Source organism: Balaenoptera musculus, chromosome 5 (assembly GCF_009873245.2).
Source record: "Balaenoptera musculus isolate JJ_BM4_2016_0621 chromosome 5, mBalMus1.pri.v3, whole genome shotgun sequence".
Lineage (NCBI taxonomy): Eukaryota > Metazoa > Chordata > Mammalia > Artiodactyla > Balaenopteridae > Balaenoptera > Balaenoptera musculus.
In genome coordinates, this window is record NC_045789.1 from 48,622,632 (window position 1) to 48,646,653 (window position 24,022).

At 36.6% G+C, this 24,022-nt stretch overlaps 1 protein-coding gene across 5 annotated transcripts in view; it reads right to left on the minus strand.

Moving 5' to 3' along the window:
- The window catches only part of USO1 (USO1 vesicle transport factor), an 89,018-nt gene that overhangs the window by 19,859 nt on the left and 45,137 nt on the right, over positions 1 to 24,022 (minus strand). For 3 of the 5 annotated variants that reach the window (XM_036852442.1, XM_036852443.1, XM_036852446.1), the window contains 10 exons: positions 23,919 to 24,019; positions 23,071 to 23,173; positions 22,816 to 22,871; positions 18,251 to 18,371; positions 11,335 to 11,513; positions 5,042 to 5,182; positions 3,124 to 3,212; positions 2,573 to 2,727; positions 1,749 to 1,960; positions 75 to 95 (listed from right to left, as the gene is read on the minus strand). In XM_036852442.1, the coding sequence (XP_036708337.1) occupies positions 75 to 95; positions 1,749 to 1,960; positions 2,573 to 2,727; positions 3,124 to 3,212; positions 5,042 to 5,182; positions 11,335 to 11,513; positions 18,251 to 18,371; positions 22,816 to 22,871; positions 23,071 to 23,173; positions 23,919 to 24,019 (1,178 nt within the window). The remainder of the gene's footprint in view (positions 1 to 74; positions 96 to 1,748; positions 1,961 to 2,572; positions 2,728 to 3,123; positions 3,213 to 5,041; positions 5,183 to 11,334; positions 11,514 to 18,250; positions 18,372 to 22,815; positions 22,872 to 23,070; positions 23,174 to 23,918; positions 24,020 to 24,022) is intronic. The other 2 variants (XM_036852445.1, XM_036852444.1) reach the window with 1 other exon arrangement.

Below are 24,022 nucleotides of genomic sequence, written 5' to 3' on the forward strand. Positions count from 1 at the left end.
ATCAGCAAAACCCAAGACAAAGAAAAAGGCTTGCTGTAGGAGGAAAATGCCTAAGCCCAACAAGTAATACATACCCGTCTGTCGATCTTATCACCCTGCAAATTATACATTAAAAATTATTCATAAATATTACTGCTTTAGAAAAATGTAAATCTAGAAAAATCCCTCAAATACAGTCTCTAGAAACCCAGGCCAATAATTTGGGACAGGATAGTTCTAATCTTTTATTATATAACAATGTATATACATTTTAGAGGAGAACAGATAATTTTATAGCATTGTCATTACTTAGACTGGTAACACACCACTATCTTGAGGATTTCTCATTATGCATTAATTGTAATTGCAATGTTACAGTGAAGTATGTGGTGATGACTGTTGGGCAGTTAATTTTTGTTTGGCTCAAGAAAAGCTGTTACACACGATTATATATAAAATAGATAACTAATAAGGACCTACTGTATAGCACAGGGAACTCTACTCAATACTCTGTAATGACCTATATGGGAGAAGAATCTAATAAAGAATGGATACATGTATAACTGATTCACTTTGCTGTACATGTGAAACTAACACAACATTATAAATCAACTATACTCCAATAAAAAATTAAGAAAAAAAAAGAAATGAATAGCTGTTTCCACACACAGCAACAAGAGAATGACAAGTATTAAATAAGTAAGGATATGAATGCTTTGGGTACTTTTAAAAAATCACTAAGAGACAAATGATAAAGATAAAATAGGCTTTCAATCAAAGTAGACCTATTCTAAGCAACAAAGGAAGTGTTCAACTCCCCATTTCAGTACTGTTAATTTTCAAGGTTTCATTTATAACTTCATACGGATAGCACTGATGTTCTCTAAAAGGTCACAATAAAACAATTCAACAAGTGTGGCAAAATTAAAAATTAAGAAGGACTCTGCATATCAGGGGGAAGGGATAGGATAATACCAGTGGACAGACCAATTTTAGACTTATGTACATTTTTACTCTCCTTGAGTGACTCTGAATGTCTATGACTTTACAGTTTTGCTAAAGCATGAACCTGAATTGTTTAACAGCAAGGCTGGCACATGTGGGCAAATCATCCAATAATAGTAAGGGACATTCCTAAATGCATTAGCATCCACATTTCAATGAAGCTTTTCGCTGTTTTCATTAGGAGTCTAAAGGAATGCAAACATTTTAAGTTGTTTACCTACATCTTACTAGGTAAATTATATGCCTTGGCATTTTGAGGATTTGAGAGCTCACAGACATCAGGGGGTTTACTGTTTAACTATATAAGCATTGGAGTGGTATTTTATTTTTGTTTTCTGAAAGGAAGATCAATTGCTCTGGGAAGAGAAAGAGCAAGGTGCACAGCTATGAACCACTCTATTCTATTCCCGCTCACAAATGACCCGAATTCAGCTATTAAGCAGAAACAGAAAATGACATGCAAGAATTGTGTGGATGATATAAAAAGAAAACAAATCCAAAAAAAACACCTTTCTGTCCAGAACATGTGCTCCCATCATGATGCAGACCTTATTCACAATTTGGCAAAACCATTCTTGTAAGAATATTTATTGCTTTCTCTCCACAAAACCGATTCTGGTGACGAGCTAATGAGCAGTCCTTGCCTCTCTCCTTTTTCATCTACATCTACTAAGGACATCCTTAAATCCCTGTATCACTGACATCAAAGTGAAACTTCCTCCCCCTCCCCCCCCCACTTAGAGAAGTTTTGCTGGCTACCTTACCTGTGAAAGGATGTTGGTGCACTGTTGCAATAAAGAAACTGGAGGGTTGCCAATACTTGTAGCAAGTTGAACCCTGAGCAATTGTTCTTTCTGGGTAGCATTTTCTTGCAAAGCATGGGCAAGGGCCACAGCAGCACACCAGTTTGAAAGTGAATCAGTAGAAAATAAACCTCCGCATAACAACTGACCAGCTGAGACTGAATTACCTGTTGCTACAAAGATGGCAGGCAGATAATAAGGCAAAAATTAATTATGTTGCTTTCCAAACACACAAAAATAGTATGAAATGCTACTTAAAAATTCGTTAATTAGTAGTATTAAGTAACACTTTCAAAAGTCTGTTTTTTCAAAAACAAATGGAAAGATGACAAAAAAGTACTTTGGAAGAAAAGTTGCAGAACAAAGAAATATTAGAATACTTTAGGCAACAAACCGATGATGGTAATACTCCAGAAATTATTACCTTAATTAAAAACTACATTTCTAAAACAAATTCAAGGAAATGCAATATTTTAAATATTCTATTACATTCTAATATTCTACATTTAAATATCTACTACACACTTATGATATATTTTACCATTAAAAGCTTAAAAGACAATTACTTAGTTTAAAACTGAAATTAGAATTAAATTATTTACGGGACTTCCCTGGCGGTGCAGTGGATAGGACTCTGTGCTCCCAGCGCAGGGGGCCTGGGTTCGATCCCTGGTCAGGGAACTAGATCCCACATGCATGCTGCAACTAAGGAGCCCGCCTGCCGCAACTAAGACCTGGTGCAACCAAATAAATATTAAAAAAAAAAAAAGAATTAAATTATTTACCATCAATAGTGGAAGGTAGAAGTGTTGACACAATTTCTCCTTGTCCTTTCTGATTTTTATATAAGAAACACTGGAAACAGTAGAGAACAGCACAGCGCAATACAAATGGCTGCCTTTCATTAACCATGGACATAAGAAGTACTACAATGGCTGGTCTGTTGCATTTAAAAAGAAAAGAACAAAAAGAAACATTGCAATCCAGGTACACAAATCAATAACTAGTCATTTTTATTGACTGAAAAACCATAGCCAGAACACAAGCGAGTAACTATTTTCATCTCCATTTCACAGAAAAGATAACTGCAGCTGTGAGAAATGAAGTGATCTGTTTGCTTAAGGCACATAGCTAGGAAGTGATACCTGAGCCCAAATACATAAGTTCCAAAGACCACAAACTCTTAAAATACCAACATATTTATCTTGTCAGATAATTTGTTTCAAAACACATGACTGAACTTCTTAAAAGAATAAGATGTGTATATGAGATATCCTAAAATCCCAAAGTAAGTTTTTACTTCCTCTGTGGGATCTCAGTATTTCCCTTTTCCTACCTTGGTGGGTTTGAAGGTGCATTTACAGAAGCAAAGTAGTCTTGGTTTACTTGGCAGCCTCGAATAACTTCTGATACAGTATTAATGGTCTGTAATGAATGGGGATGGGGGAGAGAATTTAGAGAAAGTCAGTCAAGGGAAAAAACCTGTTTTCAAAAGAAGAAAATGTTATATTCTTTTGCTTTTTGCTTTTAAACGGCAAAACTTAGACACCAAAAAAATCAGTGACAGCATTATAGTCTTGTAACACTTTCTTGAGATAACATTTTAAAACATTAAGCGTAGGCCTCTAACTAAAAATAATACTTGACCACATGCATTTAAAATCTCAAAAAACTATAATTAATATCTCCTATGAGATAGAATCCATTTCTATGAAACAAGAAAAGGATGCTTAAAAATAAAATCAGAGAACAAATTTAAAACGTAACAAATTAAAAATTCAATTTAAGGATGAAGTTGAAAAAACCTCCAAGAAAACAGAATAAAAAGACAAACTGGATCCAGAAAGTCCAACAATCTATTAATAGAGTTGCAGAAACAGAAAAGAGGAAATGGTCAAGGAATACGTAAAACATCCTCAGAACTGAAGTACTTATGTCTCTGGCTTGAAGGGGCCCAAAAATTATTGGGGGTGGGGTGGGGTGTGTAGTACAGCACATCACCAGTAAATTTCAGAAAACCATAAACAAAGAAAGATTGTAGAGAGAGAAAGCAGGTTACACAAAAACGATGACGATTCAAAATGGCTTCAGATTTCTTAACAGCAACACTGGAATAATGTTCTAAAAGTTGAGTGTTAATGATTTCCAATTCTGAATTCCATACCTAACCAAACATTAGAGTCATACTGCAGGTGGGGGAATGACATGAAAGAGCTAAAAACAAATTACCTTGCCATTTGCCCTCTCTCAGGAAGTTAAATAAAATAAGATAATGAACCAAGGGGTGGGAGAAAAAGACACAGAATCCAGATAACCAAGGAATCCCCAAGTTAAGAGAGAGGAAAAAGGATTGTTGGAGGATGGTGAATGAAAGTCCCAGGATAAGAGATGTGTGGCAGAAATAGAGAATAAGCAGCCCATATTGGAGCAGGAGGATGGAGGGCTTCCAGAAGAAGGTCTGGAATGGGGAACAATGCGTTAAGCACATGATAGTGTTAATATGTATAGATATATAGAAAATCCATAAAATGAAAAAAGAATACTATTATAACTCAGGAAAGAAAAAGGGTTATTAAAAAAAAAGATATGGGGCTCTATTTGGCTTAGCAGGAAATAGTATTGGAATAGTCATAAAACTATAAACCCTGATTATTGATTTAAATACAAATTACTGGGGTGACAAAGAGGAAGTAAAGTGGGAGGGTTATATAGGGGGGAAGTGGGGCTTAGGGTAGGGAGGAGGGAGTCCAAAGACAGTTTTTGCTATAAAACTTTTACTAGTATCTGTGCTTTTAATATGCATGTGTTAATTTGAGAAAAAAATTAAATAAACTAAACCTTTCTTTTCTTCAAACTAACTTCTTTTTCTTAATAGGCAGGAAACAGAAAATGCCATATGTCAAGGAAAAAGAATTTATTATTCTACGAATAAGACTCAAATCTTACTTGACTAAGTCATACTCTGCTCAAAATTAAAAACATAAATCATACTGTACACTCCTGTTGAATACAATAAAATTAATGAGAAATCTTCTAAGCTTTAACATTATTTATATATTATTAAACTTGAGGAATGAATACACCTTTTGGAATTGATACTGTCATCATTATGCTAATATTTTATAGGGTCAAGAAGGAATTTAACATACAAGAATGGTTAACAATTCCTATTTTTCATTCAGCTGATATCTAATTCTTCCTAGGCTTCCTGACTTCAGCTTCCACAGAGTAGCCTCTGCCTTTATTTGGTTTACCTCAGTCAGGATATCAGCAGGAACTCCAGTGGCCATTAGGATAGTGCAAAGCTGCTGCAGTAAGCCACACTGGAACATAGCTTTTTGGCAGCTACTGGTAGCACCGGGAGGGTTGTTTGGAGAAACCAGTACACGAACAAGCTGCGAAAGAAAGAGAACACAAAATCTGTCTTTTAAAGATTTGAAAAGTCTTGAGACAAATTTGATCTATATGAACAGAAAACCTATGTGAAGGATTCCCTCAACTGCTCAGCCAGATCTAGGAGCTCTTTCCTTCATGCTCTCATGGCCACAGTTCTGTTACAGTACATACCACATTATGCTATTTCCTTAATTTTATCTCCTTCAGGTCATTGTGAACTCCCAGAGAGTAGAAACTGCCTCAGTCATTTTTTGTATCCCAAACAACAAGCACAGTATTTGTAACACAGTCCGTATTCAAAAAATGAATAAGTAAGAGGATGGTAGATTTCTTATGGAAGTAAGGATGAAAGACCTAATCATAAAGCAGGTCTGAAAATAGAATGGCCTGAGGCGTGATAAAATTCCCCCCAAACTGGAAATATTTAAAGGGAGGGTAAAATGAACAACTGGAGACATGGCTGAAGATTTGTGCATTAGGCAAGGGGTTAGCCTCATTGACTGTTAATGCTAATTAAATCCCTAAGGTTCTATGATGCTATGATTAGTCTAACCTCGAACATGAAATTTTAGAGACATGAAAAATGTTATCTCAAACAACTGTTCAGCACAGTTACATCTTCAAAATAAATTTGTATATACCTTACATTTTAAAACTAGAGTTATATGTATGTGTGTACAAAATCTTATATATATATATATATATATATATATCAAGATCAAATGGCATATTTATGATAATACTTTATTAATGACAAGGTGCTATACAAATGTTACCCTAAATGTACAGAAGTAATCAATGATATAACAGAGGAGACTAAAACAGTTTTATTGCTATAGTTGGTGCATATGATAGATAACGACTTCACTAAGAAAGGGGACGTTTTTGTAGGGGGAAGATAAAATATAAAAAATAAAATGGGTATGAAAAGTGCTATTTTTACTGCTGGTGAATAAAAAGGTGACTGGCAATCACTAGAATTTGTGGAAAAACTCAGTCAGTAGTTAAATCAGTAAATTATGAAGAATTAAAATAGTTAATGTTTCCACGTCTGGCCTAGCAGACATTCTCAAAGAGGCTTCATTAATAAACTGACGTCGGGGCTTCCCTGGTGGCGCAGTGGTTGAGAATCTGCCTGCTAATGCAGGGAACACGGGTTCGAGCCCTGGTCTGGGAAGATCCCACATGCCACGGAGCAACTGGGCCCGTGAGCCACAACTACTGAGCCTGCGCGTCTGGAGCCTGTGCGCTGCAACAAGAGAGGCCGCGACAGTGAGAGGCCCGCGCACCGCGATGAAGAGTGGCCCCTGCTCGCCGCAACTAGAGAAAGCCCTAGCACAGAAACGAAGACCCAACATAGCAATCAATCAATCAATAAATCAATAAATAAATCTTAAAAAAAAAAAAAATAAAAAAAAAAATAAACTGACGTCACAGGAGAGAGGCTTTAGGACTACACATTGGCTCTTGTTCTTGGACCTTTCTAGTTAGACGTCGGTGGTTTTCATTTGTTGGTTTTTGTTTTAAATTTATTACCCTTCTATTCCTGCTTTTTAAAAAATACAGGCATACCTCGGAGATATTGCAGGTTCTCTTCCAGGCCACCACAATAAAGCAAATATCGCAATGAAGCAAATCACACAAACTTTCTGGTTTTCTAATTGCAAATAAAAGTTATGTTTACACTATACTGTAGTCCCTTATGTGTGCAATAACATTATGTCTAAAAAAAACGTGGACAAACCTTAATTAAAAAAATACTTTATTGCTAAAAAATGCTGACCACCATCTGAGCCTTCAGCGAGTCACAATGTCTTTGTTGGTGGAGTTTGATGCTGACGGCGGCTGACTGATCAGGGTGGTGGTTGCTGAAGGTTGGGGTGTCTGTGGCAATTTCTTAAAATAAGACGACAATGAAGTTTAGCGCATCGGCTTTCTTTTCCTTTCACGATTTCTCTGTAGCGTGCAATGCTGTTTGATAGCATTTTACCCACACTTCTTTCAAAATTGGTGTCAGTCCTCTCAAGCCCTGTCACTGCTTTATCAATTAAGTTTTTGTAATATCCTTTGTTGTCATTTCAACAATCTTCACAGCATATTCACCAAGAGTAGATTCCATTTCAAGAAACCACTTTCTCTGCTCATCCATAAGAAGCAACTCCTCATCCATTCAAGTTTTATCATAAATTGTAGCAATTCAGTCCCATCTCCAGGCTTCACTTCTAATTCGAGTTCTCTTGCTGTTTCTACCACATCTGCAGTTACTTCTTCCACTTAGGTCTTGAATCCCTCAAGGTCATCCATAACGGGTAGAATCAACTTCTTCCAAATTCCTGTTAATGTTGATATTTTGACTTCTTCCCATGAGTCACAAATGTTCTTCATTTTCCAGAAAGTTTTCAAGTGCCCAGATCCATCAGAGGAATCACTATCTACGGCAGCTACAGCCTTACAAAATGTATTTCTTAGGGACTTTCCTGGTGGTCCAGTGGTTAAGACCCCACGCTCCCAATGCAGGGGGCCCAGGTTCGATCCCTGGTCAGGGAACTACATCTCGCATGCTGCAACTAAGACCTGGTGCAGCCAAACAAACAAATAAATAAATATTAAAAAACAAAGAAACCAAAATGTATTTCTTTTTTTTTTTTTGGGCTGCGTTGGGTTTTCGTTGCTGCGCGGGCTTAGTTGCTCCGCGGCATGTGGGATCTTCCCAGACCAGGGCTTGAACCTGTGTCCCCTGCATTGGCAGGTGGATTCTTAACCACTGTGCCATCAGGGAAGCCCCCAAAATGTATTTCTTAAATGAGACTTGTAAGTCAAAATCACTCCTTGGTCTACTGGCTGCAGAGTGGACACTGTGTTAGCTGGCATGAAAACAGCATTAATCTCCTTGTACACTTCCATCAGAGCTCTTGGGTGACCAAGTGCATTGTCAATGAGCAGTAATATTTTGAAAGGAATCTTTTTTTTCTGAGCAGTAGGTCTCAACCGTAGGTTGAAAATATTCAGTAAACCATGTTGTAAACAGATGTGCTGTCATCCAAGCTTTGTTGTTCCATTTAATAGAGCACAGGCAGAAAAGATGTGGCATATAATTCTTAAGAGCCATAGGATTTTTGGACTGGTAAATGAACACTGGCTTTAAATTAAAGTCACCAGCTGCATTAGCCCTTAACAAGAGAGTCAGCCTGTCCTTGGAAGCTTTGAAGCCAGGCATTGACTTCTCTCTGGCTTCTCTCTAGCTATGAAAGTCCTAGGTGGCATCTTCTTCCAGTAGAAAGCTGTCTCATCTACATTGCAAATCTGCTGTTTAGTGTAGCCACCGTCATTAATTATTTTAGCTAGACCTTCTGGATAACTTGCTGCAGCTTCTACATCAGCACTTGCTGTTTCACCTTGTACTTTTACGTTATGAAGACGGCTTCTTTCCTTAAACCTCATGAACCTCTGCTAGTGTCAAACTTTTCTTCTGCAGTTACCTCACCTTTCTCAACCTTCACAGAATTGAAGAGAGTTAAGGGCCTTGCTCCAGATTACGCTCTGGCTTAAGGGAATGTTGTCATTGGTTAGATCATCTATCTAGGCCACTAAAACTTTCTCCATATCATCAATAAGGCTGTTTCACTTTCTTATCGTTATGTGTTCATTGGGGTAGCACTTATAATTTCCTTCAGTAACTCTTCCTCTGCATTCACAACTTGGCTAAGTGGTGCAAGAGGCCTAGCTTTTGGCCTATGAAGGCTTTCAACATGCCTTCCTCACTAAGCTTAATCATTTCCAGCTTTTGATTTAAAGTGAGAGACATGCGACCCTTCCTTTCACTTGAACACTTAGAGGCCACTGTAAAGTTATTAACTGGCCTAATTTCAATATTGTTATGTCTCAGGGAATAGGGAGACGGGGAACAGTCAGTCAGTGGAGCGGTCAAACACACACATTTATCAATTAAGTTCTCCATCTTACACGGGTGTGATCCGTGGTGCCCCAAAACAATTACAATAGTTACATCAAAGATACTGATTGCAGATCACCGTAACAAATATAATAATAATGAAAAGGAGTCTCTCATAAGGTAATGAGCTTTCTGAGAGTCACTGGCAGCATTTATCCAAAAAACGGCATAGAACGGATTCCTGTAGGTAGAATTAGTCATAAAATTATCATTCCAAGAAAAAATTTAAATGTTTTACAACTAAAAAATTTTTCAATAAGATGCTTCCCCCAAATTTAATTTGCAAAATTTGAATGAACTATCCTCAAGTGGATCAATTTCAATTTTTAGTGGCCTAGAATTCCATAATTGTAACTGTAATGATGAGTAATTCTAAATGGAAATATCTATCCAAAAAGGATTGTTTATCATCATTTATAATACATTTTCATTTGGTCCATAATAGAGAACTTGAAATACAAGCAACTCTAAATATAAGCAATAAAGCTATCAAGAAAGAGCCCTCTAATAGGGTGAAAAGCAGAAGATAACCTGTGGCCTGTGAAGCTATGACTACATCAACTACTCAATCTTTGAGTGGAGAATATATTAAAGTGAATTAAACTCAGTTTCTTTATTTTGAAGTTTATGTTCTTCAAGATTAGTATCTAGTTTATTCACTTTCTAAAAGTAAAGAATACTTACAGAAAGAACTAACTTACTATATAACTAGAATACTGTGTTTTTCTGTTTATATGCAGCACTCTATTCTAAATTATTTTAGGGGGTAAAATAGTACTTTTACTTTTTAATAAGTGAGACTTTCTTCAAAAATAATTATTTACATAGTACCCTAAGCTATAAAACATGAGTAAGCTGCTCAAGCAGTTTAAATTTTCACTCCGGCAGGAAATATATATGTAATTTGCACATCATCAGATCCCTTCATTTTCTCTAATCACGTTTTGAAAATTACTTTTCTAGAGGAATTTCCTTTATTAAGAAAGCAGTGTTGAGCAAAAATATCAAGCTTACCACTGGGACACTATTTCTAAAACATAAAAAACTAATAGCCTTGAAATGTGTAATACTGACATGTAAAAACAGAGACAATGAAGATGGGAGTATAAATAGAAAGATTCTGCCCATGTTCTCCTGTAAAATATTTTCCTAACAGTTTTTAGGCATATTCTAAATAGGCTAACTATATAATTTATTATCTAAACTGGAACACTTTTGAAGTGAAAGAGGACACTATTAGTAATTACAAAATGAATACTGGCCTGGTGAACTGGGGCATATGGTCACCCTAATTATCAATCAACGCTATGCAGGCAACTCCCAGAGCATGCAACAATATGTGGATTCTAATTACCAGTCTGATTAACCATCTAGTTTTGAGGAACACAACTTCAGAGATGCAGGCACAATTCAGAGACACTCAAAGACCCACAGGAATCACTAGAGAGTCAGTAAGGTGGGAGACCCGTATAAGCTTAAGGGTCTGGAGAAGGGGAATTCAATAAAGGGATAAGTAAGTAAAATACTCTAAAAACTTCGCCATTTTCTCTGATGTAGAATTCATTTGGGATCCTACTGTCTTCGCTTTACTGTCTATCACCACCAAGCTTTCACCATAAAGTGTAAATAAAATTACACATGATTTGTCAATTTAACTTGTATTAGATTTAAAACTCAAGACTATTAATCTTTGGGGGCAGGGGCATTACCATTCATTTCCAAGCATCCAGTGCCTGGCTCTCAGTAAATGTTTACTGAATGAATTTCTTTGAACTTAATATTCTGAGTATTAAAATTTATGATATTAGAACCTTAATTGAAGATAGTAGATTTTAAAAATTCAACTCAACAAGCTAACCTGTTATTTTCTAGTGCAAAACCTATCAGGAAACTGGATGTTTGGATTTGCTTTAAAATAATCCTGCAAGGCCAGAGAGGGGGATAAAACATGAAACAAAATTGCCAGATGTTAATAATTATTAAAGCTAACTGATGGGGGTGTGTGGGGGGATCTCCATCTCTGCGTATTAACTGCAAATCTCCACATTAAAAGGGTTTTTTTGTTTTTTTTGTTTTTCCTTTAAAAGCCCATCTGAAACCAACTCAACATCCTGGATTTATCAAACACAAGCCATTTTCTTTTCTTTGAAAGGATCACTGTCAAAATTCTTATCACATTTATGTCTAAGGACAGTATACCTGTAGCATTAGGTGCAGATTAGTCACTTTCTGTGCGGACCAGCCTGAATTTTCATCTCCAACTTCAAACCAAGGTTTCATACGTTGAATATATGAGCCTTCTTTAAAAAAATTTTGATTGGAATTGTTGTTTTTTAACAGGTTTTGAAGCAAAATCAGACAATCTTCCACTACTATACCTGGGGAAAGAATGTAAAGTGGAATGTTAAGGTTTTGATAAAACCTGAAGGAAAATTCAATCCTCAAACATTTTCAAAAGAAAAATCTCAATGCTCAGCATCTCTTCAGTGTGCACGGCAGTGAGCCTGTGCCTTCTCAGGTCCCCCAGTGATCTCCTGACTTCTATTTTCAACTATCCACTCACCTCAGTAACTCACATATTTTCTTCAAATCCAGCTTACACATCATTTCTTCGGGAATGATTAGCGAGATCCAGTGAGTAGGTTAGGATCACCAGCTACACACTCTCACAGTAGCCTGCTCCTTTTATTATTATGTAGTATCTGTCTTCACTAGATTATAACTCATGAAGACAGGACTTTGTGAATATCCTACTTACCTCTCTGTATCCTCAGCAGATAGAGAGACAAGATCCCACATGCCGCATGGTGCGGCCAAAAAAAAAAAAAAAAAAAAAAAAAACACCAATGGGAAAGATAAGCAGGAATTAGTCACATGAAGTGGGTGGGATGCAGAAAAGCATTCCAAGAAGAAAGTAAAATGGCTTTTAAAAAAAAGACTCTGGGGCTTCCCCGGTGGCGCAGTGGTTAAGAATCCGCCTGCCAATGCAGGAGACACGGGTTCAAACCCTGGTCCAGGAGGATCCCACATGCCGCGGAGCAACTGGGCCCGTGCACCACAACTACTGAGCCTGCGCTCTAGAGCCCACGAGCCACAACTACTGAGCCCACGCGCCGCATTTACTGAAGCCCGTGCGCTCTAGAGCCCGTGCTCTGCAACAAGAGAAGCCACCACAGTGAGAAGCCTGCGCACCGCAACGAAGAGTAGCCCCCGCTCGCTGCAACTAGAGAAAGCCCACACACAGCAATGAAGACCCAACACAGCCAAAATTAATAAATAAATAAATATAAAATTAAAAAAAAAAAAAAAAAAGACTCTGCGCTCCCACCACAGGGGGCGCAGGTTTGATGAGATCCCGCATGTCACGTGGTGAGGCCAAAAAAAAAAAAAGAGAGAGACATCAGATGTATACATGGCAGGTCACTACTAAACATTTGTTGAATGAATCAGTAATATATTATTTAATTGCTGAGAAGCACCTGACATTGTTGTCTTTATGCTTCTTCCTTGAAACTTCCTCTTCTTTTGGTTTCTAAAACACTAACAACTCCCTCCTGGTTTTCCTTACAGATATCTGGCCACTCCTCAGGCTTCCTAACCAATGAGCTCTGTTTCCTCTGCAAAGCATATGAAAAAAAGAGGCTGGATGCTCACAGCGAGTAGGTTCCTCTGTGTAGTACATGCACACTTTTGCTCCTACTAGTTAAGCTGCATGATTATAAGAATTAATTGCTTTTCAAAAATGAACAGATTTTAGGGGATTCCCTGGCGGTCCAGTGGTTAGGGCCCTGCGTTTTCACTGCTGAGGGCCTGGGTTCAATACCTGGTTGGGGAACTAAACTAAGATTCCCACAAGCCGTGCGGCAGGGTCAAAAACAAAACAAAACAACAAAAACTCCAAAAAAACAGACTTGATTTTTCAGAGCAGCTTCAGGTTTACGGAAAAACCGAGCAACAAATAAAGGGAATTCCCATATACTCCCTCCGTCTCAGTTTCCACTGCTATTACCACTTAGCATTAGTGTGGTACATTTGTTAGACTGATGAATGAATATTGATACATTATTAACTCACGGTCATAGTTTACATTAGGGTTCACTCTTTGTGTTGTAAATTCTATAGATTTCAACATATGTAATAATTTCATGTACCCACCGTTACAGTATCATACAGAATAGTTTCACTGCTCTAAAAATCCTGTGTTCCACCTATTCATTCCTCTTTCTTCCTACCCCCGAATCCCTGGCAACCACTGGTCTTTTTACTGTCTCCATATGGTTTTGTCTTTTCTGAATGTCATATACTTGGAATCATAAAGTACGTAGCCTCTCCAGGCTGTCTTATTTCACTTAGCAATATGCATTTAAGGTTCCTCCAGGACTTTTCATGGCTTGATAACTTTTTATCGTTGAATAATATTCCATTGTCTGAATGTACCACAGTTTGTTTATCCATTCACCTACTGGAGGACATCTTGGTTGCTTCCAAGTCTTGGCAATTATGAATAAAGCTGCCATAAATATTCATGTGCAGGATTTGTGTAGATATAAGTTTTCTACTCATTTGGGTAAATACCAAGGAGTGTGATTGCTGGACTGTATGTTAAGAGTATGTTAAGGGCTTCCCTGGTGGCGCAGTGGTTGAGAATCTGTCTGCTAATGCAGGGGACACGGGTTCGAGCCCTGGTCTGGGAGGATCCCACATGCCACGGAGCAGCTGGGCCTGTGAGCCACAATTGCTGAGCCTGCGCGTCTGGAGCCTGTGCTCCGCGACAAGAGAGGCCGCGATGGTGAGAGGCCCGCGCACCGCGATGAAGAGTGGCCCCCGCTCGCCGTAACTGGAGAAAGCCCTCGCACAGAAACGAAGAGCCAACACAGCCAAAAATAAATAAATAAATAAATAAATAGAATACCATGGCCAAAAATCAGTAAAAATAAAAAAGAGTATGTTAAGCTTGGTAAGAAACCACCAAACGGTCTTCCAAAATGGTTGTATCATTTTGCATTCCCATCAGCAATACATGAGATTCTAATCGGTACAATGAGACAAAGAAAAGAAAAGTGGTATAAGAACTGAAAAGAAAGAAAAAAAGATTACACTTATTTGTAGAAAATATTGTATCTACACAGAAAGTCCAAGGAGAACTAATGGTTTAATAAGATGGTTGGATACAAGATCAATATACAAAAATCAAGTAGTAACCAATTTGAAAATGTAATAAAAAAAGATCCCATTCACATGTAACAAAAAGTATAAGACACCTAGGAATGAATCTAATAAAAAAAAATATACAACTCTTGTGCTCAAAATTATAAAACGTTACTGAAAGACATAAAAGACCACCTGAATAGATTAAAAGATATACCTGGGTTCATGGATAGAAAAAGTCAATGATGATTCTCCTTAATCTTTAAACTCAATATATTTCCGGGACTTCTCTGGTGGCGCAGTGGTTAAGAATCCACCTGCTAATGCAGGGGACACAGGTTCGAGCCCTGGTCCGGGAAGATCCCACATGCCGCGGAGCAACTAAGCCCGTGTGCCACAACTACTGAGCCTGTGCTCTAGAACCCACGAGCCACAATTACTGAGCCCGCATGCTATAAGTACTGAAGCCTGCGCACCTAAAACCTGTGCTACGCAACAAGAGAAGCCATTGCAATGAGAAGCCTGCACACCGCAACTAAGAGTAGCCCCTGCTCGCCACAACTAGAGAAAGCCTGTGCACAGCAACGAAGACCCAACACAGCCAAAAATAAATAAATAATAACTTAAAAAAAACCCCAAACAACTCAATATATTTCCAATCAAAATCCCAACTGGGATTTTCAGATAATTTGATTAGCAAATAAGTTTCATTCATATGAAGAATAAAAGGGAAAGATGCGTAAGACAATTCTGAAGAGGGCCAAGATAGGAAATTTTTCCAATATTCTAATAGATAGGAGATTATGATGAAGCTTTTGTAATTAAAAGAGTGTGGTTTTAGTGTAGAACTAGATAGACTAATGGAACATAACAGAGAACTCAGAAACAGACCTTCACACGTATGGAAATTTGATCACAAATCTTATAACATCATTCAAATGCAAAATCCCTATTAATTAAATGTAAAAGACACATTTTAAAAGGCTTCAGTATAAGAAAGTGACGGAAACTCTCTTTATGACCTTGAGGTAGAGATAGATTTCTTAAACAAAACATAGAAGCATAAACTATAAAAAAACCCCAACACGTTATTATGCTAAAATTTTAAACTTTAATACAAACACTATAAACAAACTAATAGAAGATAACTGAAACATGTATAATCAACAAATGATTAGTATCCAGAATACATAAAGAACTCCCAGTAACCAACTGGAAAAGGAAAAACAATCTTATACAAAAATGGGCAAGAAGGTTATTCAGAGGGGTAAAAGATAAACAAAAATAGATGGTGACTACTCCCATGAAAATATGCTTAATCTCATTAATTTAAGAAACGAAATAAAATCTCGATAAGATATTATCTCACATTCATCAAATTGGCAAGGAAGGACTGACAAGGATGTGAAGAAACAGGAACTTGAAAACACTGCTGATGGAGTACAGGTTGATAAAACCACTTAAGAGAGCCATTCAACAATATCTGGTAATGGTGAAAAAAGTACAACTCTATTTGTAGGTATATAGAGAAACTTAATACACAAGTAAATACATAAAGACCATTCACTGTAACAGTTTATATTAGCAAAAATATAAACAACCTAATTGTCAACTCAATCAGAAAATAATAGATCATAGTATATTCATAATACAGAATAATATATAGCACTTAAAATAAATGAACTAGAGTAATATATATCAACATGGATAAATCTCAGAAACACAAGGTTGAATAAAAAACAGCAAGTTGTGGGACTTCCCTGGCAGTGTAGTGGTAAAGACTTCGAGCTTCCACTGCAGGGGGTGTGGGTTCAATCCCTTGTTGGGGAACTAAGATCCCACGTGCCGTGTGGCGGAAAAAAATAAATAAAAATTAAAAAAAAACCAAAACAGTAAGTTGTGAGATTATATTCAGAAGGATACTTTATTTAAAAGAACTGGATGGTAGGCGCACAAGTGTTTGTTATACTATTTTCTATTGTTTTCTGTATGTTTGAAATATTTCATATCTCAATAAAAAATTTAAGAAGAGAAAAGTAGTTCCTTGTCAACCTCCAGTTCTGTTCACCTGGCTCTCCCCTGACTTTACCAAATTCCTGATATGAGTTTTCTCTGCTATTCTATTTTCCCTCTTCTAATTTACTCCTCTGACACTACAATCTGGATTCTGAGGCAACCACTAAACACAAATGCTGTCCCCAAGGTCACCAATGATGTCCATGTTCTAAGTCCTACAGATACATTTCTGTCCTATCTTGATAGTGACTTCTTACAGTGCTACCAATTCCCCCAACCCTTCTAAGTGTGGTTCTCCTCTTGCCTCGCAGCCTGTTTCTTCTCAGTCTCTTTTACCAATACCTCTTCCTCTGTGATCTCTTAACAATTTGTATTCCTTAGGGTTTGTCCTAGCACTTCCCTTCTCACTCTTCACTTACTCGAAGTGACTCATCTAATCTTTCTCGTTTATCTAATTTTGTTTTACCTATATTATAAAGACTCTCAAATCTTTATCTCCAGCCTGGCCCTGCCTCCCACATTAGTAAGCCGCCAACTGTCAACTATACTACACTACTTGCTAACCCCAGTTCAGTGAATGCAAATAAACTCATTTTTCTCCTCTGACTCTAGTGCTAGGTTTTTTGATCAATTTCTCATTAAAAACAACAAAAATGCTGAATTAAAAAAAAAAGCCTAGGAGCAATGAAGAACTGATAGTACAGCAGGCTAAAACTGACAAGAAAATGGATATCTATACAGCTAGTTAAGTATAAAAGTACCTTTTGGCTGGCAGTACATTTCTCAATCTTGATAAATCTAAACTTTTCATTCTGACAGTCTCATGGGACAGAGGGAAAACAAACCAAAGCCAAGGGTATACACAAGGTAGGGAAGGAATCTAACAGAAAACTTTTCACCTAATAAAATGGGACCTCAAAAGGATATATCCTAAGGAAAAAAAAAAAAAAAAGGATAAATCCTCAGGGTGCAAAAAATGAAAAGTTAACTAGTCTTCATAGGTTTTGTAGCTCGGGTTTGCATTGCCTGAGTAGTCCAGGGAATATCAACCCTTCGATCTGGAATGACGTGATCCCAGACAAACTGCACCCCCAGGGCTTGGCAGAAACAAGCACATTTTCTCTGAAAGAAATTACTTTCATTCTAGGATTCAAATTCCTATAAGTAATTCTGCTAAGTACGACACAAAACATAGTCAAAGAAAACCATGTACACAGCAAATGTTGTACCATGCGTAAGAACCAGCAGAGCAAAGTACCAGACCCACAAAGACTTAAAATACTGCGATTATCAGACAGAGATCGTGAAGTAATTGTTTCTTATATTCAAAGAAATAAAAGATAAGTTGAAAATACATGCAGAGAAAATGAAGTTATAAAAAAATTACCTAGCAAATTTGCCAAAGAAACAAGCAGAACTTCTAGAAAAGAAAAATTCAAAACTCAATGGACACATTCAAAAGCTGATCAAATACAGGTGAAGAGAGAATTGTTTAAATAGAAAACAGGTCAGAAGAAATAATCCAGAAGAAAGCCTGAAAAGATAAAAAGACAGAAAATGCAGACAAGAAAGTAAGATGATAAAGTGAGAATCTAATCATATGACAGAGAACTGAATCTGAGTTCAGAAAGATAGGAAAAAATGTGATGGAGCAGTATTTGAGGAGATATAGCTGAGATTTTCCAGAAATGATGTAAGATATCAATAGATTCTGGAAGTTTAACAAATATTAAGCAGTATAAATAAAAAGAAATCCATATTCAACACACCATAATGGAAGAAAGAAAGAATATAAAGCATCCATCCTCCCTCAGGGAAGCCTCTCTCAACATCTAACAAAACAACAAAGAAAATGTATGTCCTCATTTCTCCCTTCAGTTGCATTCCTGAAAAGTTAACAAGTCAGTGAGAACAAAAGGAATCTTTCCAAATCAATCTCTTCATACTATACCTCCATCACTGTTCCCCTCCTCGGTAATAATGTCAAGTAGTCTCTCAAAAGCATTTTCAAAAGCAACAATTTTCTGGATTGCTCCATTGCTTCTTGTTAGTGCCTGTAGTAGTAAGACGCCCTTATGGAGAAGAAAGATAATGTTTAGTGGAATACAACTTTTACAAGACATTTAAAATTACTTTAAAAACCATTGAGTTTTTAGAAGTGGCAGGAATTTCACAAGTCCAACTCCTTCACTTTATAGATAGGGCAAACAAGGACAGAGAAAGTGAGCAATTTACCTCCCTAAGCTATATAAATCTCAAAAGACAGATCCTTGACTGGAACCCATGTCTACCAATTCCTAATTCTAGTTCTCTTTTCACCGTACAATATAAACATACAACAATTCTTGCATATTCATCAATTCATCAATCATTCATTACCTGGCTTTCACTGTGGTCTAAGAGAGTTGAACATGATTATATCTGTCTCAGTAATGCCTCTGTACATGCTTCACAATAGTAACAATAAAAAATTGTGAAATCAATAATATAAATCAATAAACATCACCACATTTTAGCAGGGAAAGTTCAGATATTCTTGTAATTATCTGGCCCGGAAATTCCCAAAACTTGACTCTAAGTTGATAGAAAAAAAGAAGAATGAGAATTCATGCCTCATGAACACCATGCCTAGTATGAGACAATTCTCAGTAGTCTTTGCTTCTGATTTTTAGTTTTCCCAGCTCCTGTTGAGCTAGATTTAGGTTATATATTTTGCAACCTCTTTATTATTCAAGAAATATTCACTGTTAACCATTTCTGCTTATTTCACTGTCAAACAACAAGTATTTTATGAGCCCACAGGAGCCCAACAATACCATAATGGTCAAAGAGACAGAAAATACTTAATGAAAAAAACCAGATATTTCTTAGAGGAAGAGGAAGAGCAACTAAGTAGTTCAAAAGTTCCAAAGAGTCAAATAAGCTGTTGGCTGCCAGTACTGGGCAAATAAGTATTCATATAAGACAAAAAATGCCCACAGCCTTACTGGGCTTTTCCTACTCATTTCCCTTACTGTCCAGTCTCAACATTAAGATGAGAGAGAAAGCAAAAGTGGTTATTTTTACATGTCATATTCTCCTACTTAATGTTAACTTAAGTTTAACTGCTAACACAGGGAGGAATAAATACAGTGGAAAGAACACTAAGGTTATGAGTTCGATACAGTGGGTTTTTTAAAGGTCTACTTACTAGCTGTGCAACTTGAAGCAAATTACATAAACTCTGTATGTAACTTATGTAATGTAAGACTTAGTATAGCCATGTGTAAAACAAGGATGGTATCTTTGTCATAGGGTTTTTATGAGGACTAAAGGAAATAAAATAACTCCTATAGAACCTAAGTTCTCAATACATATCAGTTTCTTTTACCTGACTATTAAGAGACATATTCCTCTAATCAAACACATCCACTAAAATGTTACTAGAAATGAAAGTATACTCATTGGGCATTGAAAGTAAGTGGGCACCAATTCCTTACTTTAAAAACTGGTAGGGCTTCCTTGGTGGCACAGTGGTTAAGAATCTGCCTGCCAAGGCAGGGGACATGGGTTCGAGCCCTGGTCTGGGAAGATCCAACATGCCGCGGAGCAACTAAGCCCGTGTGTCACAACTACTGAGCCTGCGCTCTTGAGCCCGTGAGCCACAACTACCGAAGCCCATGTGCCACAACTACTGAAGCCTGCGTGCCTAGAGCCTGTGCTCTGCAACAAGAGAAGCCACTGCAATGAGAAGCCCTCGCACCGCAACGAAGAGTAGCCCCCACTTGCTGCAACTAAAGAAAGCCCGCACGCAGCAACAGAAGACCCAATGCAGCCAATAAATAAATAAATTAATTAATTAATTAAAAAAATAAAAAAGAATAGCTCAACCCCTAGGGTTGCTTTAAAAAATAAAATAAAATAAAATAAAAACCAGTAATTAAAGGGATTTAGTTATTTATCCTCCCTTTCATCTATGAATTATAATTCAGGGTAATAAAATATACTGGTTGATGAAGTAAAGTTCTTCTTTGAGGAAGATTACAGCCGAATAAATGTGAAAGAATGACAGAATTATAGAAATCATCATTTTGAAACTCTTAACAAAATAACTGATTCAGGCAATGATCATTAATGAATGATCAGATGTAATGGATGAAGGGATCCATGGAGGGATCTGGCTGTCACCACCTGAATCAAACCCACTGATCACTACAGGTGAGACAGCCAGATATTACATTTCCTGATGTGTTGCAAAATTAAGTACACTGCATCATCTAGGAAATATCAAAGCAAAGAGGTGAACCAGAACCTAATCAAGTCCTTTAGAAAGTTAACAGACATTAACAATCAAATGTAATGAGAGAGCATTGTCTGGAAACTGATTTGAAGAAACCAACTGTAAAAGACATTCATGAGACAACTGGGAAACTTGAGTACAGAATAGTTATCTTGTTTAATGAGAGCTAAGACAAAGTTGTTATCTCATTAAATGTGATGGCATTGTAGTTATATAAGGAAATACACACACACACACACACACGACATGTATACTGAAGTATGTAACAGTGAAATTATACAGATTGTTTGATTCCTTTTAAATATTCTAGTCAAAAATAAAGGAGAGTGGTGAAGGGAGGAGTGGATGAAGCAAGTATAATAAAATCTTGAAAATTAATGGGTTTAGGGGATGGGTTTGTCTGTATTCTCTCTATTTTCGTGTGTGTTTACATTTCTCATAATAAAAAACTAAAAATTAAAGAATGGAATTATTGTCTATCATTTAGAAGTGAGCTGGTAGTTACTTCCTAGAGTTTTCTCGACCTTTCTTGCTAATTTTTAAGCCCTAAGTAACATAAATAAATATGATAGTTCACTGTATCTATGATAAATGACCAACTAATTCTCTAAATCCAGATCAAAATAAATGTTTCAAATATAAAACAAACTGAGTCTAAAAATCTTTACCAACAGGCTCCCAGGGAGGTTAGTCAATGTTAATAACTGTCATTGAATGCAATGAGAAATATTAAAAAGAAGGAAATGAAAACAGAATTTTAAAAGAAGGATAAAGAAAGAAAAAGATACAAAGGAGGGGGGGAAAGCAGTGTGTTATTCTGGGCAGTAACAGAGTGCCACCAGTAACTGCCACAGGTGCCAGTTAGTTTCCTCTGGTTGCTGGAGTCAACTGTGGTGTATTATGCTGTGTTTTACTGCATAATGTTCGATAGTAAGTCTCCACAAAGAATTTAAATGAATCTGTGAAGCCAAAGGAAAGATGGCTGTAAAACTCCAAAACCTAAACATTACAGCAAAAATATAACTTAATCTCTAATCGTAAAAGTAATGAAAGCCAACATAGTGAATCATTTTATCTGTCTCAAATAAAAACTGAGGAAAAAAGGTTAGGAAGAGAAAACAAAGAGTAGAGAGTTAAAGGAAAGAGAAGAGCAGAATACCAAATTCAGGTTTAAGATACATACTAATATTTTAGTCAAGAGAAGACACTCGAAATTCCTAATAGATAGGTATACAATTCTTAAAAGAATATTAAAGAATAAAAACTGTCCTTCTCATGAGTTATACTACTATATCATTTCACCACTTATATTACTGCATTGACATATGTACTACAAAATTTTAAATGCAAAGCTAAAAAAAAACTGCCTATGCGAATTAGAAGTCAAGAGCATTTCAGTTTTGTCTCTGCTTTGTCATGAAACAGTTGTGAGACTAAAAGCAATCCAAATGGTATTTATTAGCACTTAAGATGAGAAAGGTACAGGGCCAGGTACCACAAACACAAAGATGAATAAGACATCACTAACAAAGAACAAATCACTTGGTTTCTGTGAGTCTTGGGCTTCTCAGTGTAAATATGGAGACTGAATTAGCTTGAGAAGATCCCCTAGCTCTAAATTTTAGTTTTAAAGATTTTTCCAATTGCTATCTAAAGTATTATGGTTTTGATCAAGTTGTAGATAACAACAGAAAAGAATGTTCAAGCAACAAAACAATATTGAATCAATATAAAATACTCGAATGTATATGTAAATATTAAAGTAAATCAGAATGAAAAATTAACTCCAGAGCAAATCATCCTCTATAGTTAAATAGAGATTACAAGGGAAAAACTTTGAAATATGTATTCAATCAATTAAGGGTGATGATTCCAAATGTTACACTTTGTTAAGTTTATGCAGTTCAGTGTCTAGGGATATTTCCTCTGCTCTTTCTGGAGGTAGAATTTGGTGTCAGTACAACCTTTCAGAAAAGAATAGAAGAAATCCTAAACGTGTGGAAGGCATAAATTTGAATAGCAAAGTCATTTGTCTAAGCCAAAATACTGAAGAGGTCTGAATAGGTTGGAAACAAAGAAATAATGTGGCCTTGTATATAACTTCAAAAGGTCTAAACCATTACCCCAACTTTCCAAATCTAACTTCTATGACTCTGAATAAGGGTCAACAAAGATTTCATTTGCAAAAAGAGAAAAAAAGCTGCATATTCTTAGACTTTTCTTCAAACTTGACTTACATCATTACGTATAACTTCCCTGGAATCTGCTAACAAGTCCATCAACCTTGAAACACCTAGAAACATATAAGCATGTGAAAAACACTGGCAGATCAAAAACACAAATAGTGATTCAAATTATAAACAATTTATTAACACATCATTTCAGTCCCCCCCCCTTTAGGAATGATCCTCAATTTTATTTTTTTGTTTGTTTTTGTTTTTTATGATCCTCACTTTTAAATCAAAATAATATAAGGAAGATGAGTCACTTACCCATAGGACTGACTAAAATAATTTGCTGCACTTGAGGCCCTAGTTGTTTTAAAAGAGAAGTAAGAAGCTTCACACCAGGCCAGCGGACGTGGAAATCAAACTCCTACAATATAGGAATTTAAAATATTTAACATTTGTAATTCACATTTTCAAGCAAAACTTTTCAACTAGTAGAATGGTACCAAAAACTATAAACAAACAAAGAGTTTGGCAAACTTTAAAAAATTAATTTAAGAAATAAAAAGCAATAAAAAGAAAAGAGTTAATATAAATTGATCAAACTGATTAAACTGTTATTGACTAGATGTAACAGTACTTTGTAAAAATGGAAATAAGAAGCAGACAGTATTCTAAGAGACTACATAGTTCTTAAAACACACATGTGAATCTCTTGTAATGATACAACAAATTTCACTATCTTGAAAAGGTATACAGGGGCTTCCCTGGTGGTGCAGTGGTTAAGAATCCACCTGCCAACGTAGGGGACACAGGTTCGAACCCTGGTCCAGGAAGATCCCACATGCCGCGGAACAACTAAGCCCGTGCGACACAACTACTGAGCCTGCGCTCTAGAGCCCATGAGCCACAACTACGGAAGCCTGCGTGCCTAGAGCCCGGACTCTGCAACAAGAAGCCTGTGCACTGCAACAAAGAGTAGCCCCTGCTCACCACAACTAGGCTTCCGCGTGCAGCAACGAAGACCCAACGCAGCCAAAAATAAATAAATAAATAAATAAATTTATTTTTTTTTTAAAAAAGGTATCTATATGTTGCTTCCTCAATAACACCCAAAAGGGCAACAAAAGAAGCTTATTAAGATGACAAAAATAGCAAGGTTCTTTACTTACCTCTAATAAAGATAACAGAAGAGTGACATTTTCTTGCTGCTTAATGAAAATTTCTGTAAACTGGCTTCCCAAATCCTCACTCTGTCTTGTGGAGTTTTCTTCTG